Raw genomic sequence first — 18,145 nt, 5'->3', positions numbered from 1 at the left:
ATGTGTGAAAAACTTGTTGCATCTTTCCCAATAAGACTCATGGCTGTATTAGATCAAAAGGGTGCTTCTACTAAATACTGAGCAAAGGGTCTGAATACTTAGGACCATGTGATATTTCAGTTTTTCTTTTTTAATAAATCTGCAAAAATGTCAACAATTCTGTGTTTTTCTGTCAATATGGGGTGCTGTGTGTACATTAATGAGGAAAAAAAATTAACTTAAATGATTTTAGCAAATGGCTGCAATATAACAAAGAGTGAAAAATTTAGGGGGTCTGAATACTTTCCGTACCCACTGTGTATATATATATATATATATTTTTTTTTTCAATGAACCTCTCTCTCCCGGCTGTCCTTGTTCCCCCATTTTCTGTCTAAGTTTGATGAAGAAGATTAAACAGCCATTTAAATGCAAAGATGACCAAGTTTTCTTTCTTTTCTATACAGTCGGTAATTACAGTAATGTCTCTCTCTGTCTCTGTAGAAGGTAGAAGATGAGGAGTTGGTCTTAACCCCAGACGGGACACGTGAGTTCCTGAAGTTGGAAGTGCCTCTGAGTGATTCTGGCTCAGCGGGTTTAGGAGTCAGTGTCAAGGGTAATAGGTCAAAGGAGAGCCACGCTGACCTGGGCATCTTCGTCAAGTCTATTATCAATGGAGGAGCAGCATACAAGGTCAGAAATGTATACTCACAAAAATAGCAGAATATTTTCATGTTTCTTGCACAAATTTTTGGGGATTTTTAAAAAAATATATATATTATTTTTATATTCATTTTTTATGTGATATATATATATATATAAAAAAAAATTCTTTTTTTTTCTCCATCATAAAAATACGAATATAAATTTGCAACCATTCATAAGTTTGAGGTTGTTGTTTTTTTTTAAAGCAAGTCTCTAATGCCTCAGCAAGGCTGTATTTATTTGATCAAAAATGCTGTAAAATATTGTGAAATATATTATATATTATTAGAATTTAAAAAACTGTTTCCTTTTAATATATTTAAAAATATAATTCATTCCTGTGATGCAAAGCTGAATTTTTATCAGCCATTGTGTCACACGATCCTTCAGAAATCATTCTAATAGGCAGATTTAGGGCTCAACAAACATTTCTTAATTTTATTGATGTTGAAAACAGTTGCCTAATATTCTTGTGGAAACGGCAATAATTTAATTTCATAATTCCTTGATGAAGAGACATTTCAAGGGAAGCATTTATTTCAAATCGAAACCTTATAAATATCTTCACCGTCACTTTTGATCAATTTACTGCACCCTTGCTGAATAAAAGTATTCTTTAAAAAAATCTTACCCCAAAATATTGAATGGTAGTCTTTGTAATTGATTAATGTTTATAACATTATTATATGAATGTTTGACTTGTTAGCGGTCATTGTCTTATAGTTTTGTTATTAGTAGCACAATGTACATATTAAATGTCTTGAATGGTTGTCATAATCTCATTCTCTGGTGTAGGATGGAAGGCTGCGAGTCAACGATCAGCTAATCGCAGTCAATGGGGAGTCGTTGTTAGGGAAGACAAACCAGGACTCCATGGAAACACTGCGCAAGTCCATGTCAACGGAGGGCAACAAGCGAGGGATGATTCAGCTGATTGTGGCAAGACGAATCAACAAACGCCTTGAGGTAAAGAGAGAAGAATCGAGCTGAGGAAAGTCTGAAAGCTTTGTTCGTTGTTCATGTGAAGGCCTAAATAGTGCTTCATATATTAGTTATAATAGCTCATTAGTATTTTGGGTTGAAATGAAATGGGCTGTTCCATTAAAAACATCTTAATGAAAATGTTTTACTTGATGTGCTGCAGAATATAAGGCTCGCTACATCTCAACTCTCTTTCACGCTTGGTCATATTTTGTCACGACACATTTTAATTCCTCTAGTCTTGCCTTGATTTTAAAAACAGACACAATTTAAAAGCATCCCTACTTCAGCACACATTAAGGTCGACCACGTGCTGTTTTCTTTCTTCCTCTCTGCAGAGAATGTCTGATCCATTTAAAGACCAGGCAGTCAGGTCACTGCATTTCAAAAATGTATCCACAAGGGCTTTCTAGAAGCATTTTCTGTAATTCTGAAGGGAAAACTATGATGGACTTGTGCATTTTTGTGTCACTGGGCTATTAAAGTTGATAAAGATAATGATGGTAATCGTCTTAGCCTGAGCAGGATCATAACTGCACAAGATTTTCCCATCATGCTGAGTGTTCAGTTGTCTGCATCTGAACGAGACCACTGGAGTTGATTCTGACCGCTTTGTCACCACAACACAAGTCAAAGTTGAAATAATAGCCAGTTAAATCTCTCAGGAGTTAAATTTAGAGGTTGTGTGATTTGAATTATGATGTTCCTCTTGTTGTTCTGGTTTCTGTCAGGGTGAGAGCCGATGCAGTCCCCGAGGGTTAGAGCGGACCCTGAGCCCGTCTCCTGATGACCACGAGCGACGGATCTCACACTCGCTTTACGGAATCGAGGGGCTTGATGACAACCTGAGGCCACATGCCAACACAAATAATCGTAAAATGAGTGAGTTGACAACACACTTAAAGGTCTAAATTTGTAATCTCTGTGACAGCCTAAGCTTGTTTGCTGGTTTTAGCCAGTTAAAGCTGGTCTTCCAACCTGACTGGCTGAAACGTGCCCCAAAGCCTTGACATCAATTTCTGTTTTTTTTTTTACTTCTTTTCTTTTTGATAGATCAGTGATATGCATAGCTAAATTTAGAGAAGTATATATAAATATTAAATGTTGTGTTAAATCAAAGTATTTTTGGATATTTTATATATTTCACTATATATATAATAAAGAAATTAATGTTTTTATGTAATGTTTTTAGAAAGATCGATAGATAGATCATTTCTTTAAAATGACACATATGTAGGCATGTATATGTCATTCAGATCAGCTAAACACATTGGGTTTAGGAGTGTTTTTCCCCCCCCCCAAGCAAGTAATTATTTGCATTATTTTGCAAGTTAACCATCACCAGATGCTCTCTACAATCACATTTGAACGCAGCACCAGGTTTCAGAAGTAGAATTGGCATCTCTGGGCTGCAGTGTGTAAGAAACATGTGGTCTAACACAAAACATATGAGTGTTACCCTGGACAAACAGATGCAGAGCCGTGGAGGTTCACTGAGAGCTCTCTGTGTGAGAGAGAGAGCCCAGCCGGAGCTGTTATCCTGCCTGTCAACAACTGAATCCACTCATGGGAAATGACAGTAGCAGGGTGCCACACACAGATGTGCATATGCTTTTCCATTTACTCAATGTATATGCAGAGTCATGCTCATGCCATGCCATCCATTTACACTCACCCAGACAGGCATCCACTTGCTCGCTCTCCACAAGCACTCCTGCAGAGAGATGCAAACTCGCTCTGATCAGAATGTGACTGTGTCCATAAATTTAAAGACCTGTTTTCAAACACAACTCCGCAAATGTGTTAGTAATGGGGTAACGTTGTTGTTTGTGTGCTGATTGGATTTGGATCCGCTTGAGTGAGGCTCTCTATGAACATACAGCAGGTTAATGTCTCATCTTCAGATGCTATGAGGATTTGAATTGTTTTTTTAATAAATTAGCTTATTAGGTATTTGTGTGGTGGAGAGAACTAGAATGCATTAGTCTGGAAGTAAAAATCAAATAAATTTTCTCCATAGGTAAATTACATTAAAAGACATTGGTACTGTGATCTATGAGGTTGTTAATCAATGGTATATTCTTTTATTAAAGCTATTATTTTTTAAACAATCATGTTTAACAATGGAATTTCATAATGGATAAAACTACATTACCCATGATTCTGTAAAGAAATCTCCACCAATCGGTAACAAGCAAATTGTGCCAAAAGAAGTTTATAGTGCCCATATTGCTTTTTGTTTGTTTGTTTGTTTTCATCGTTTTGAATTCAAAAATTTAGTTTTCAATGCTTTATGGGTTTGTAGTTCTTTCCCTTGTTAAAGCCGTAAAGTTCACACTCTTGTATCTTTGTCTTTTTTTCCTTCAAATCCAAGTTTGTAATGTTATGGATTGATTCATGGCTTATTATACTTTAATGAAGACTTTTTAAAAATCTTTATTGGGACAATAAATGGGAAAAATAAGATTACAGTGTTTAATGGAAAAAGATACTCATGAACAATTAACTAGCTAAAGAGCGTCAAGAGAATCATTTGGTTCCAGGATTTCTTTAAAAAAGCACTTTGTTCCCAACCATAGTGCATTTCGCGATCGTTTACATCCCACGCGGTTTCACTTATTGAAGTATGTACCGGAAAAAAGAAAGTGTTTCTCATGGGCTTTATTTTAGACTAGGGTGGGAAATTTTTGAACTGATTAAATACACAAACAAGCTAACAGCACTATTTCTCTCTAAACCGCCTAATTTCTCTCAGTATTTACTGGAAAAAGGGCCAAATTTGTTTGCACAAGATGATATAGAAAAAGCAGCCATGCAAATTGCATCCAGGCTGTATGTAAGAGCAAGCAAGCATGTCCAGATGAGATGCACTACACCATGTCTTTAATTTGTAAATCTCTCAACATGCCGAGTAAGACACAAGTAATGCACTTGTTTCTTGTGATTCTCTCTGACCGGCTTTGCTCAAAATTAGGTGATTTATTTTTGCATGAATTATGCATAACACTGTCATCTTTATTTTTACCATCTGCACATCTTGAAACCCCCACTATGATCAGGATTAGCTCTATTACTTGATTACTGTATAATAATAACTAGGGCTGCACGATAAATCGCATGCAATATTTAATGCGCATCTTGTCAGTAAATGCTGCTCGATGTGAAAGCACGCACGTGATGGAGATTTACCGCTGATTATAGAACCGGCTTTACTGACAAGATGCGCATTAAATATCACATGCGACTTATCGTGCAGCCCTAATAATAACATAATTTGATTGTCCCTACACCCCTTCCTGCTCTTATCTCATTATAGATCATTATCAGCTCTCGCCGACGGTCAACATGCCTCAGGATGACACAGTCATAATTGAAGACGACAGGCCACATGTTCTCCCCACCCAGCTGTCTGACCAATCGTCATCTAGTTCTCACGATGACATGGGTTTCGCTGTGGAGACACCTCCGCCGCCACCCTGGGACCAAGAACTTCCCTACAGGTAAATAAAAGTGGACAGTTTAGAAAGTTTTGTAATTTATTTGTTGAAGTATCTATTGTCTTTGTTTCTATTTTGAGCATCAACTCTCTGACTCTTCTGACGATCTTCCTGCTGTAATTGAGTTCATGGCCTTTTGTTTGTTTGTCAGAGGAGCTTCGGTTATTAGAACAGGGCCAAGGGCTGGACACTGTGCTGTGATTTAATCCCTCTCTCCTTCTCTGTCCTTCCCTCAGCTCTTCCAGTGCTAATGATGAGGGGGCGTTTCAGAGGGAAGGCTTTGGCAGGCAAAGCATGTCTGAGAAACGCACCAAGCAGTATGGAGACGCAAGCCAACTCGACATCATCAAGATCCGCAAGTCCAAGAGCATGGACTTAGGTACTCTAAAGATCAACTGAAACTCAGTGCTTGGTCTTGGATACTGTAAACATCTATTCGAAATACAGTACTTAGACCTAGATAGTCTAAAGATAAACTTGAAGCAGGGTGCTTGGTCCTGTACACTCTAAAGATCAATTTGAAGCACAGTGCTTGGTCTTAAATACTGTGAACATTGACCCAAAACACAGTAGTTAGACCTAGTTACTCTAAAGGTCAGTCTTAAAAATGACCTTTAGTTACATTGTAAGAGCACAGTAAACACAGTAGTTGGACCTAGATACTCTAAAGCAGTGTTTCTCAACCAGGGGTACGCGTACCCCTAGTGGTCCGTCACGTAATTGCATGGGGTCCGTAGAATCATTACAAAAATGTTTTTTTAATTATTATAACCATGAACTGATATATACATGCATGTTTTTTATATATATATCTGTTCTAGATTCAATATAAACACTATGCTTTGGCAATACATTGTAACAATTGTCATGCCAGTAAAGCACAAATTGAATTAAATTGAATTGAGAGAGAGAGAGACAGGTGACAGCGTCAGCAGAACTAAGGGTGTGTGAATACCTGGGTCTGTCTTTCTTCAGGTCAACTCATATAATCATGAAAAAAATCAGTTTGCCATCAGTTGTGAGAAGATGAAAGCGATATCTGTGTCGTTGTATCCTTTCAGTATTAAAGGGGATTTCCCACGACTGTCGTCAGCGCTGTTCAGTACACTGAATCAATGGCATTGTTCTCCATGAAGTGAAATATCAGCTTCACTGTAACCCATGTGATGCGTTGATTGTTGATTGAGCCTTGTAAACTGGCACTCAAAGTAAATTAATGTCAACACCTTGTTTCATTCGTGAATGAATCAGTGTTTTTAAGTGTATCCGGTGAATGAATGTTTTTTTTAATGATGACTCACTCGTAAAGTCAATCCATTGCCGCCACCTGCTGGTGTAACAATGCCTGACAGCCCAGCACTGATACTGAAACATCACTATATAGTCAGTGGCATAAAATGACAATAATATTGTTTCTCGCAATTATTTCTATGGCAATATATCACTAACTTAAAAAAATTGTTAACAAGACCAGCCTATGGACAGGTGGCTTGACAGTGGACCTGACACCAGAAGAGCTAAGAAAAATGGACAACACAACAACATGTCAATATGAGGTTGGTTTGAGATATTATGGGGGGTCCAGTACTCAAAAAAGGTTGAGAACCACTGCTCTAAAGGTCAGTCCCAATCACTGTGGCTGGATCTATTATGCACTAAAGGCCAGTCTTTATTACAGTGCTTGGACTATGATACTGTAAAAATCAGTCCCAAACTCTGTGCTTGGACCAAAACACTGAAGATCTCAAGGGTCAATCTCCTAAATACTCTAAAGGTCAATCTCCAAAACGGGAATTGGACCTAATTACTTAAATTAATTAAAGGTCAACTCAAAGCACATTACTTAGACCCAGATACTCTAAAGGTCTATCCCATAGACTGTATAAAAACATGGACGCAGTGTTCGTGACGTCACCCGTAGGGTTCCGAAGATCGTTTTTGAAGCTCAAAAGTGGGCAGAGGCGGCTGTCGCCATCTTGGCAGCGCGTCACTCTGGGATAATTGAAGATGGGCAAAGAGGTGGGAGCTGGTTGTTGAAACCACACCCACCTAGCTCGATGGTGGTGACAGCAGCAGCAATCCACCTGTCACTCAAGTGGCCACGCCCTTAATTATGCAGAACTTTAAGGCTTAATATAATTTAAACGGATGAGTTATAAAAAAAAAATCACCCCCCTCACAGTTGTCATGAAGGGCAAAAGTAGCTATATAGACCAAAATAATTTTTTGAACCAGGCTGTAAACATGTTTTTTTTTTTGCTGTAAAGTTAGGCATTTTAACATGGGGAGTCTATGGAATTGACTCCCTTTTGCAGCCAGTCTCTAGCGGCCAGTTGACGAATTACATTTTAAGTCACTTCCTTGTCGGCTTCAGAGAGAGAGCGGGAGGTTGCCGCTCGGTCTATCCCAAACACATTGCTTTGACTTCAGTACTTGTAAAGGTCAATCTCAAAAACATTAATTGGACCTAAATACTCTAAAGATCAGTCCCAAACACACAGCTTGGACCTAGATACTCTAAAGGTCAGTCCCAGTAAATAAATTCCCACCTCGAAATCTAATCCATTGCTCAAGTTACTTTCCTCTCTTTATAAGAGCACTTCTCAGAATGCCTCTCATTCTGGGCATCACCATTCACCACTCCACCGTCACTAAGTCTGAACTGGTCTCCCTTGTGCATGTGCTTTCTAATCTGAACATTGTTTCCACTCATCCAATTCTGCTGGATGTTCCTCACTTACCGCTTTACCACTGAAATGGTGCCAGAGTGCAGACAAGGTATCCTGCAACAGCAGCAGCAATCCACCTGTCACTCAAGTGGCCACGCCCTTAATTATGCAGAACTTTAAGGCTTAATATAATTTAAACGGATGAGTTATAAAAAAAAAATCACCCCCCTCACAGTTGTCATGAAGGGCAAAAGTAGCTATATAGACCAAAATAATTTTTTGAACCAGGCTGTAAACATGTTTTTTTTTTTGCTGTAAAGTTAGGCATTTTAACATGGGGAGTCTATGGAATTGACTCCCTTTTGCAGCCAGTCTCTAGCGGCCAGTTGACGAATTACATTTTAAGTCACTTCCTTGTCGGCTTCAGAGAGAGAGCGGGAGGTTGCCGCTCGGTCTATCCCAAACACATTGCTTTGACTTCAGTACTTGTAAAGGTCAATCTCAAAAACATTAATTGGACCTAAATACTCTAAAGATCAGTCCCAAACACACAGCTTGGACCTAGATACTCTAAAGGTCAGTCCCAGTAAATAAATTCCCACCTCGAAATCTAATCCATTGCTCAAGTTACTTTCCTCTCTTTATAAGAGCACTTCTCAGAATGCCTCTCATTCTGGGCATCACCATTCACCACTCCACCGTCACTAAGTCTGAACTGGTCTCCCTTGTGCATGTGCTTTCTAATCTGAACATTGTTTCCACTCATCCAATTCTGCTGGATGTTCCTCACTTACCGCTTTACCACTGAAATGGTGCCAGAGTGCAGACAAGGTATCCTGCAGAACCTTCTGCAGATCTGCTCAGTGTTTCCACTGACTCTGGGCCAGTAGAGCCAAACAACGTGTTTGTTTTATTTGGAGTTTTTTACTCATGTGGGCCTTCTTCACCACTTCTTTGCATATTATTTCATTTGACAGTTTTCTAATTTGAATATAGAATTCGAATATAGATTTCTAGACCACTGCTGAATGGCTTTGTTGTAGGTCATTTTTCTAGCTATAGTTAACACTATCTAGATATCTAGCTTGAATTGTTGTTTTAAAAGCTTTGTATCAATTACATTTTATAATTTCGGTTTCTGATATGAGTAATTCTTGCTTATGAGATCAGCAAGTTAAAGGGGATGAAGTATGAATCACATTTTTCCCAACATGTGGAATGAGGTCAGTTTGGGCACCTGCATGGTCTCAGTGGAAAAGTGATAACTCTGAATCAGCAGAATCACTGTGGGAACACCGTTTTGTTAATGAGCACTGACTGATTGTTTCTGTCGTCTGATTTGTTGATGTTGAAACGTGCCTGGTTGCTTGCTGCATGTTGAATGGTCATACTAACCGTCCTGTCAATGTATGTGTATGTCTGTGTGCCCTTCACACAGTGGCTGATGAGATTAACCTCACACACTACACAGAAAACCACCCAGGTAAGCATGACCACTCCTGCACTTCTATTTCTGCACACACACTCACTTCTATTGTACACTGCAGGATTAGTTGCCTGTTTTTCTTCTGTGTTGAGATAATTTGTTCCTACTGTTTCATCGTTGATTACTTTCCTAGGCCCGTTTGTCACCTCTCATAAACAGCACATTTCGGCACCTATAAAAAGAGGTTACAGCATTCATACTCTGCAGTTTAGCCAATGTAGTGATCCAGAAATCACTTGTGTATTTTATTGATATTAATGTAAATAAGAAGTCTATTTTGCTCAAAAGGCTTAATTTATTTGATTAAAAACAACTTGTCCAAAAAATTTGCAATTCTCAATTTAAGTCCCAGAATGCATTTTTTTATCTTACTGATCTCAATCTTTTGAAATAGTGTAGTGTACAGGTATATAGACAGTAGACAACAGTGCATCTCACTAGTATTCTGACTTCCTGTACTAATATAAAAAAAAAATGGGATTGAAATCTAATCATTAATATTGATAGGCTGTGAGTTTGTGTGCTCTGTGGAGTGACAATGTTCCTGAGCTCTAGGCAGAATGGACAATCACATCCAAGACACGGAGGAAAAGTTTGCGTTTCCATGAAGTTTAGTAGAGAGATACGAGAAGACTGGAGGGGAGAGAAGGCAAGAACACAGCTTATTTGAAGGTTTTTGAATCTGTCAGCAATGGATACATCATTTTTGAAAACGTCGAATATTTTAGGCAGTGGAGTGTTTTAATGGCTGTCATCTGCCTCACTGAGCCAAAGATACCTGCTTCATATTAATGAGCTCTACATATTAATGAGCTCCGCAGAATATCAGAACTCACTGGCATACAAAGGTATTGAAACTCCTTTCAGCTTTCTCGCACACACTTCAGTCCTCGCACATGTCAGCGGAACATTAATGAATTGATATGCTTGATAAAACAAAGATTTGCAGAGAAGAGAAGACTTTTCGCACTCACTGCTTTGCAGAGTTGCAAAACAGTGATTAGTTTGTTAAATGAATTAGAATAGATGGATTAAGAGCTTTAATATTGGTTTAATTAGAGCAGACAGGTTTAAGAGCTTTTTTCAGAAGCATAATGCCCATTCAAATGAAAGGGACACGTGACTAGTGTTTTGAACTAAGTAGCTTTTGAATGCAAGTTCCAAAAAATATATTTTTTTATTGTTTTTGAGTTTTTCAATTGTTGTCGAAACAGTTCATTGAGAAGAATGTGCTATCACACACCATCAACTTGTGACGTGTGTGTGTGTGTGTTGAAGGTTCGGGAAGTACCGTAAGGACGAGCGTATGGATGGTCCAAAGTGGAAGGCAGAGGAAACTCATGCATCGGAGGAAGAGACGCACAGAATGAGACAAGAACAAGAGAGGTACATACACGCATACAGAGTCAGAGCTAATCTTAACTATCATCAGCATCTAATCAGAGGCATTTCCTGACACTTTACCTGCCAGCCGTACCCACTTCCTCAACCCTTCTTCCTCAGTGATTGTTTCAGTCCTGTTGTTTGTGTCATCATTGTTTTGATAAAGCATTATGATGCTTTCATATTTTGTGCGTGTTTGCATACTAATCCTTTAGCTAAAGCCTAATATGTTTAAGTCAATTTAAGTTAATCGTGTGAATGTTCGCCTGCAGGTGTGTGTGTGTTCATGTTGTTTTATTAATAATGCCATGTAAACCCCCTCCCGTTTTCCCTTCTGTCCTGTGAGACCCTGCTGAGAAATCCCCACTCTTTCGATCTCTTTCTTAATCTCTCTCGTATACACTCATTTATCATCTTGCTTTTGATGGCCGTTAGAAAGGTGTTTAAGTAAGTTTTTTAGGTCCTTTGTGAAGAAACTTCTGAATTTTGGTTTAAAGAGAGTTCACAAAAAAATAATAATGACATTTTGGTGTCATTTACTAACCCTCACGTCATTTCCAATGCTATGAGACTGACTTCTGTGGAACACAAAAAATAATGTTTTTGTCTATACAATGACAAAATCAATGGGGTCTAAAACAACATTAGGCCCCATTGACACACAAAAAAAAATCTAAATATCTTTGTGTTTCTCATAGAAAGACAAGAAAGACTACAACAGAAACTTTATATGTATGTATGTATGTGGTGTGTGTGTATATATGTATGTATGTATATATACACACACTTATTTTCTATGTTATTTATTTAATATACAAATATGCATATTTATATATAAATATGTTTTGGTAAATTTACATTGTATATATTTTTGCATGCAGTGTTGCCAAAGCATCAGTAAACACAAAAAAGTGACAAAAAATAAAAAAATAAGATGTTAGGAATGCTAATAAAAATAATGTAATATTAATAACATTAACTTTAGAATTAGCATTATTATTAATATACATATATGCATATTTATATATGAATGTTTAGTTATATTGTATATATTATTGAATACAGTGTTGCCAAAGCATCAGTAAAAAAGAATTATAAAAATGCCAGAAATGCTAATAAAAATAATTGAATATTATTATACTATAATATAATTATAATATAATTATACATTATAACAAGCAGGTGTTTAGGTTAGTACCAAATTGAACTAAACTGATCTTCATTAAATCATGTTTTCCATGCCATACATCAAGACATTTCTTCATTTTTAGTATTTTGTTCATTCTAATCTGTCCATTATTACTTGTTATTCAGTTGTTTTTTAACTCGTTTATCTGTTTTTTATTATTTTTAATCCGTGTGTTTCGTCATTTCTTTTTTTAACTTGTGTCTATGTAGGATCCAGGCTAAAACGCGAGAGATTCGTCAGCGTCAGGCCAGAGAGCGGGACTATGCTGAGATCCAGGACTTCAGTCGGTCCACCCTGACCTCACTTCCTCCTGAGGAGCCCCCGTACGCTGGCATCGGCTCGCTGGAACACGGCGGGTACCATCGGATTCACACGCCTCCGGACTCACCATACACACATAAACAGAACGCCCACAATGGACACCCCTCTACATCAGACAGGTATTTACTGTAACGGCAGTCGTTTCTAAATATCATAATCCTTCCGCCTCCTGAGCTATTAATGAGTTAACCTTCAATTCTGAAGTCAAGATGCTCTTCTAAACGCTCTCCTTGAGCTGTATAAAGTATTGAAAGCATTCTCGAAGGCTTTCATAAAACCCAGTTTGTGAGAATGTTTTGTTTGGGTTGTCAGAGTTGCATGTTTTCTCGAGACTAAAACAAACACAGGCAGAGAGAGACCGGAAGGCCACTTCCTGTAAGAACCCTCAGAACAGGACATGGGTGTCATTCCAGTGAGATGCAGAGAATGAAACTGTGGGAATTATCCTTGCATATCTGCATGGGAAGTGGATCTTAAAGGAGGCACAATGTGTGGGTGGGTGTGTTTTTATGGGCTTTAGAGGGAAACACGATGTAGGAGTGTGTGTGTGTGATGCGTTATACAAACAGTATAGCATAGTGATCTTATAGCTTCCCAATCAGCTTTATTGCAAGCTGGGTTGTTGAATACAGCATAATGTTTCTTTTTCAGATTTAGTTTTTTGCATCAGCATTATGCACACCATATTTTTTTATTTTAATTAAAAGATTTTTGACACATTTCTAAAACTTTTTTACTAGTTAAGGCTCTTGTAAGTTTTTTCTTATTCTCATTTTCACTTTGCCCCAAATGAAAGCGGACACATTCACAAAACAGTCATATTTTGGCAAGTTAAAGACCAAGTCCTTTTTCTTGTGTAAACTTGTATTTGAAATGCACAGTTGGGTCCAGAACATGAGCAATCTAGAGGCATCAGTTAGTCTCTGAATGCTCCGAACAATTCCTGACATCAGTTGTGAAAGAGGTTATAGTGGAAATCCAACAATAATAGTCATTTTTACAATGTCACTGCTTTAGCTGGACACACACAAACACACAGAGTATCTGACCTAGAAATCAGAGTGTTCTAGCATTCTGGCTGTCAGCTGCAGCATGGTTTAAGTCCCTCAGTGCAGAACGTTTAAGTAAATGAGAAATATATCTGTTCAGTCAGCAGAACTACTTTTTGAAGCTTGATAAAAAGGGCTTATACACACACACCAACCCGGTTCAAGTCCAGCTGAGGTATAATGATGATATTAAGATGTGAAGTAAGGAGTCTTGGGAGACATGTTTGGAAGGATTCTCTCTCTCTTTATATGTGTATATATAATATGAATGTGTGTGTATATTGATGTTTTTGCACTAATGTCTGCTGTTTATTTATTTATTTACTTTTACGTTCATAAATGTATGTGTGTGTATACATACATGCACACACACACATACAAAATTCCCAATGCTTCAATATGCACAAAAAAAATCATATTTATATAGGAATGTATGCATATGTTTAAAAGTGTGGCTGATGTCTGAGGTATATGATGTCTGATGTCTCTCTCTCCGGGGTCTCTGTCCACCCACCAGGCTAGCTGTGGCTTTGTTAGAACGTGTGTGTTTGTGATCTTTGAGTCTGTAATCTGTTTAATCTGTGTTCTTGTGATCAGTTGATATGGGTTTTTTTTCTTGAATTGCTCAGAGAATTTCATTGTTAATGGAAGGATCAGAGAAATGTAATAGATCAGAGAAAAAAGAGAGATGTGTGTGTGTGTGTGAGAGAGAGAGAGAGAGGCGGGCAGTTTAAATGAATTAAACCCAATCTCTCTTATTCATTTCCACTCATGACCCCTCCTCTCTGAGCTGGGATTTGATTCTCTCAGGTTTTATTAAATTGACTGCTTAGATTTGAGTCGGAGAGTGACAACGAGCACACATGCACTGTTTCTGCATGTTTTTTTTTCTCCGTTGTCGTTATGAGAGATATCTGAGCCCTTCCTGTTCATATCGAAGCTGATGACCATGGGGCCGCTATCCGTGTCTCTGGTCTCCCACTGCAGCAATGGAGCACCTGTGTAATCAACATTCCTCCTTCCTCCTGACAAACTAGTTGTGTCGTGTGTGTGTGTGTGCACATTCTTGCTGAGTTGACTATGAGCCCTGTAGGGAATTTTAAAGAATGAACATTGCAGAGGCCAATTAAAGCAGCCAAACGCACACAGAGGGTAAACATCTGACTAATCCCACAGCATTCATGCTGAGAGCTCACACACACACACGCATACACACACAAGTTTAAGCTCATTATCAGCATTCCCTGGCACGCTGCGTGGAAAAAAAGCGCGGATTAAGAAAAACCAAAGCATCAGAAACAAACTCGCAGCTTACAGATGGATAAAGAGAGTGTGACACCACTGCTAATTAAAAGAAATAAATGAGTAAAGAGGAAAGCAAAGTGTGCTAGCAGAATTCAGATGTGCCACTGTAAGGAAAAGGGCTGCATCTGACTGAGTGATTTCAGTTACAAACGACAGATATGCATTTAGTTTTATCTTTTTAGTATTTATGTTGAGTGATAATGTTAAAGTTTCTTCCAATGAAATCACTTAGAATTTAGTTTAACAGAGCCATTGTTGTTTCCCCTCTGATCTTTAGCTGTTTGTGTTGAGAAAACCTTAAGACCTTTTGCTTTTGATTGGCTGTCCTCCATGTGTTGGCCTAGTTCGGTGTATTCCAAACAAAAATTCAAATATTGTCGTCATTTGCTCACTCTCATGTCATTCCGAATTTGGATGAGTTTCTTCCTCTGTGGAACATGAAAGTTGGTATTTTGAAGAACAATGTTGGAGTCCAGTGAACACTGACTGAGGAAATAAATGATGACAGAATTTCATTTTTGAGTAAAAATATTTAAATAATTGAGCATTTGCCAAATTAATTCTAAGGTTCTGAATAACTGAATAGAGTACAGAAAGTCTTTGTTTGCCTGTCACTTTATGGTGCTTCATTAAATCCTGTATAGTAATATTATTATAGAATTAGCTAGATTTATCATGCATTATGTGTTTCTGAGGCGAAAATAGACTGAAACTCTACTGTGAAACAGGCCTAAGTTTCAATGCTTGCTCTGGGTGGAGCTTGTATTGCGAATTTTATAGTACATTAAAATCTTAGGTCAAAAGAGCAAAAAAAAAACAACAACTATTTTTGATGCTACACGCGTCTTTCAGGTTTAAATCAGAAGTCATTTTATCCATTATCATAGCACAGCTGATATTCCAGACCCCGCGGCTCATCCACACACAGCACACATGGTTTGTTTTGGAAAGATCCACTGAGGGGTCAGTGTGTTTGTTGTAGCTGGTGGTCTGTGGTTTCAGCCACTGAGAGTTTGTGTCTGATCGTGGCCTAATGTTTATAAATGATTAGCAGTGGGGTGACGTTAATGAAGCCCCACAGCGCTGGTGGTTGAACCATCTCTCATTTGGGCCAAGTTATGCTCTAATGATGAATGGATCAAAAGACATTCAACCCAATATAGAGCTTCATAACCCTTTTCATGTTGATTTATTTCTGAGACAATTACTCAGATGTTTTCTCAGTAATTTTCTCTCCCTCTCCCTTTCTTTCTTGTTCTGGCTAGTCAATGAATGCTCATTTAAAGGAATACTTCAGCCAAAAATGAATATTCTGTCATCATAGTTTATTACCCTCCAAACTCGTATTCTTCTGTGGAACACAAAAGAAAGAATCATCTTTCATGCAAAACTCCATCTGTGTGCTTGTGTGTCTGTTATTAATGAAAATATTTTGTAGATTAACAGTGAGAATTGACACAAACAGAAGAAACCTTCCTCTTTCGTTCTGTGAACTCAAACAGGCCTCCCATAATGTAACTAAACCCAGTATTTGCAATATTATATAATGGATTTAATATGTCACAACTTCTGATTAATAATGAGGCCACACATGCATACGACCAACCGAGTATAGTGATAAACAGACATTAGCGGATAATAACCATCTGTTAAAAGCTGAATCCTCCACTGAGACATCAGATTGTGTATTTTGTGTAATGTGACATATGGTTTCAGATCTTCTCGGCTTTGTATGCTTGACTTTTACTCGCTGGAGACGTGATGTCAAATAGAGGTCGAAAGTTCAGAACTGAGTCAGGGTGACCCAAAAACTAACGTTACCGAGTTCCCAGACCTCCTCGATCACCACTATGCCTCTAATTGCTTCTGGAACTGTCTTTGTGGCTTTTATTAGAAAGCAATTGCTAAAGGACATCTGTGGCCCTGTTTACACCTGGTAGCAAAGTGCTATTTTTGTCTTCCCTGTTATTATCTCTAAATTATTTCTCACAAATATAATTTTAATTTAACATCAGCTGATGAGTGTTTTCTGACGGTTCAAACAGATGTTAATACCAGGTGTAAACATGGCCTTAGAGGGATGCTTTGCAGTGTTTCTGGAATAGGAGTGGGTTTGTTGACTTAAATATTTTTATTAGAAACTAGAGAATGATTATTGGAGAAAGGTAGGATCGGTACATGTTGCAGGTTGGACTCAACCTGTAACAACCACATTTGTACCATGGCTTAATGTGTTTGGTATGTGAATCACCGTGCCACTGCTCTGACAGGGTTTGGAGTTTTTCTTTTCTTGTGTGCAATGCTATCGATACAATGCTAGACTCTGTTTGGTGTTTATCTATGAGTGAATTCACCTGTGAATCTGCTGCATGTGAAATGATGGTTTGTTAGCTGTTTCTATGTGTGTGTGAATTGAAGAGTTCTGCTGAATTGAGTGGATGCCCTTTCTCTGACCCCTCAACAAGATGACCTACTTTTCTGACAGAACATTGTTCTTCTGTCGGGGACGCGCCTCTCCTCTCCGTTTTTTTTTTCTCTTTTTCTTTCAGGATACAGTTTCCCTATATAAGTAGGCTGCTTACTCTCTGTGTCTGTGTCTGTGTCTGTGTCTGTGTGTGTGTGTGTGTAGCATTCTACAATTAAGGATCAAGTTTCTTCTCATCTTTCTTATTCTATCTAGGGTGTCAAGTTCGACCATTTGCAAAGTAGATCTTTCGAAACACACCAGGTTTGAACTTATGGAAGAATTAGTAGTGAGCTGCCTTGATGTCTGCTGTCTATCCAGGCAGCTGCCTTCTAAGCATTGTTATTTATATGCTATTATAGTATTTATTAATATTGTGATTGTAATGTTCTATTTAGATTAAATTTATTTGCATTTCTGTTTCAGTAATTGTAGTACTTCAATTTAAACCTTTTTCAGTTAGTTGCTAACATTTCAAATGTAAAAAGTATGATTTATTTATTTCAATTAACGAAAACGTTTTCATAGTTTTAGTTGTAGTTAACAGAAATGGCACGTCATAAGTTACCGATTTGGGAAGTTATGCATTAGAAATCGTAGAAATAGCACTCCTCATATTGCTCACAAAAGGTTCCAGGTGAGTTTCACGTTAGCATGATGCTAAGCTAAAAGCATCCCTGATAGCACACTTACATCAAGGAGACGTCTATTTGACGTCTGTATTTACATCTGCCAGTGGCGGCTCGTGGGTTTTAAAATAGAGGAGGCACACTAATTGTATTGGTCTGGGATCCCTGCCGATTATTATTATTATTATTATTATTATTATTATTATTTGCTTAACCACTTTAAAATGGCTTTTTGGTTGCTTTTAGTCAGAAAACGTAAAGAAAACGACACACATACAGCAAGATAATATAATTTCACTTACCTGGCCTATCACTTGAAGCAAACATCCATCCCTTCTTAAAAGTCTGTGTTAAAAGAGAGCTGCCTGTTGCGCCATTTAATTAAGCCGCGACTGCTGTAGCCTATATCCAGCTTAGGCTGTTTTCCCTTTTTTTAAATTTGTATATACAGTGGGGCAAAAAAGTATTTAGTCAGCCACCAATTGTGC

At 37.9% G+C, this 18,145-nt stretch overlaps 1 protein-coding gene across 1 annotated transcript in view; it reads left to right on the top strand.

The window, feature by feature from the left end:
- Nucleotides 1-18,145, top strand: part of LOC107557790 (partitioning defective 3 homolog) — an 83,874-nt gene that overhangs the window by 46,894 nt on the left and 18,835 nt on the right. Inside the window, exons 13-20 of the mRNA XM_016241328.1 lie at nucleotides 484-672; nucleotides 1,480-1,650; nucleotides 2,397-2,547; nucleotides 4,982-5,165; nucleotides 5,399-5,541; nucleotides 9,270-9,469; nucleotides 10,594-10,703; nucleotides 12,099-12,329. Coding sequence (XP_016096814.1) covers nucleotides 484-672; nucleotides 1,480-1,650; nucleotides 2,397-2,547; nucleotides 4,982-5,165; nucleotides 5,399-5,541; nucleotides 9,270-9,469; nucleotides 10,594-10,703; nucleotides 12,099-12,329 — 1,379 coding nt within the window. The remainder of the gene's footprint in view (nucleotides 1-483; nucleotides 673-1,479; nucleotides 1,651-2,396; nucleotides 2,548-4,981; nucleotides 5,166-5,398; nucleotides 5,542-9,269; nucleotides 9,470-10,593; nucleotides 10,704-12,098; nucleotides 12,330-18,145) is intronic.

The sequence above is a fragment of the Sinocyclocheilus grahami genome, unplaced genomic scaffold, assembly GCF_001515645.1.
Source record: "Sinocyclocheilus grahami isolate Dianchi unplaced genomic scaffold, SAMN03320097.WGS_v1.1 scaffold620.1, whole genome shotgun sequence".
Taxonomy (NCBI): Eukaryota; Metazoa; Chordata; class Actinopteri; order Cypriniformes; family Cyprinidae; genus Sinocyclocheilus; species Sinocyclocheilus grahami.
Note: the sequence above shows the minus strand (reverse complement) of the source record. Positions and strands in the feature narration are given on the sequence as shown.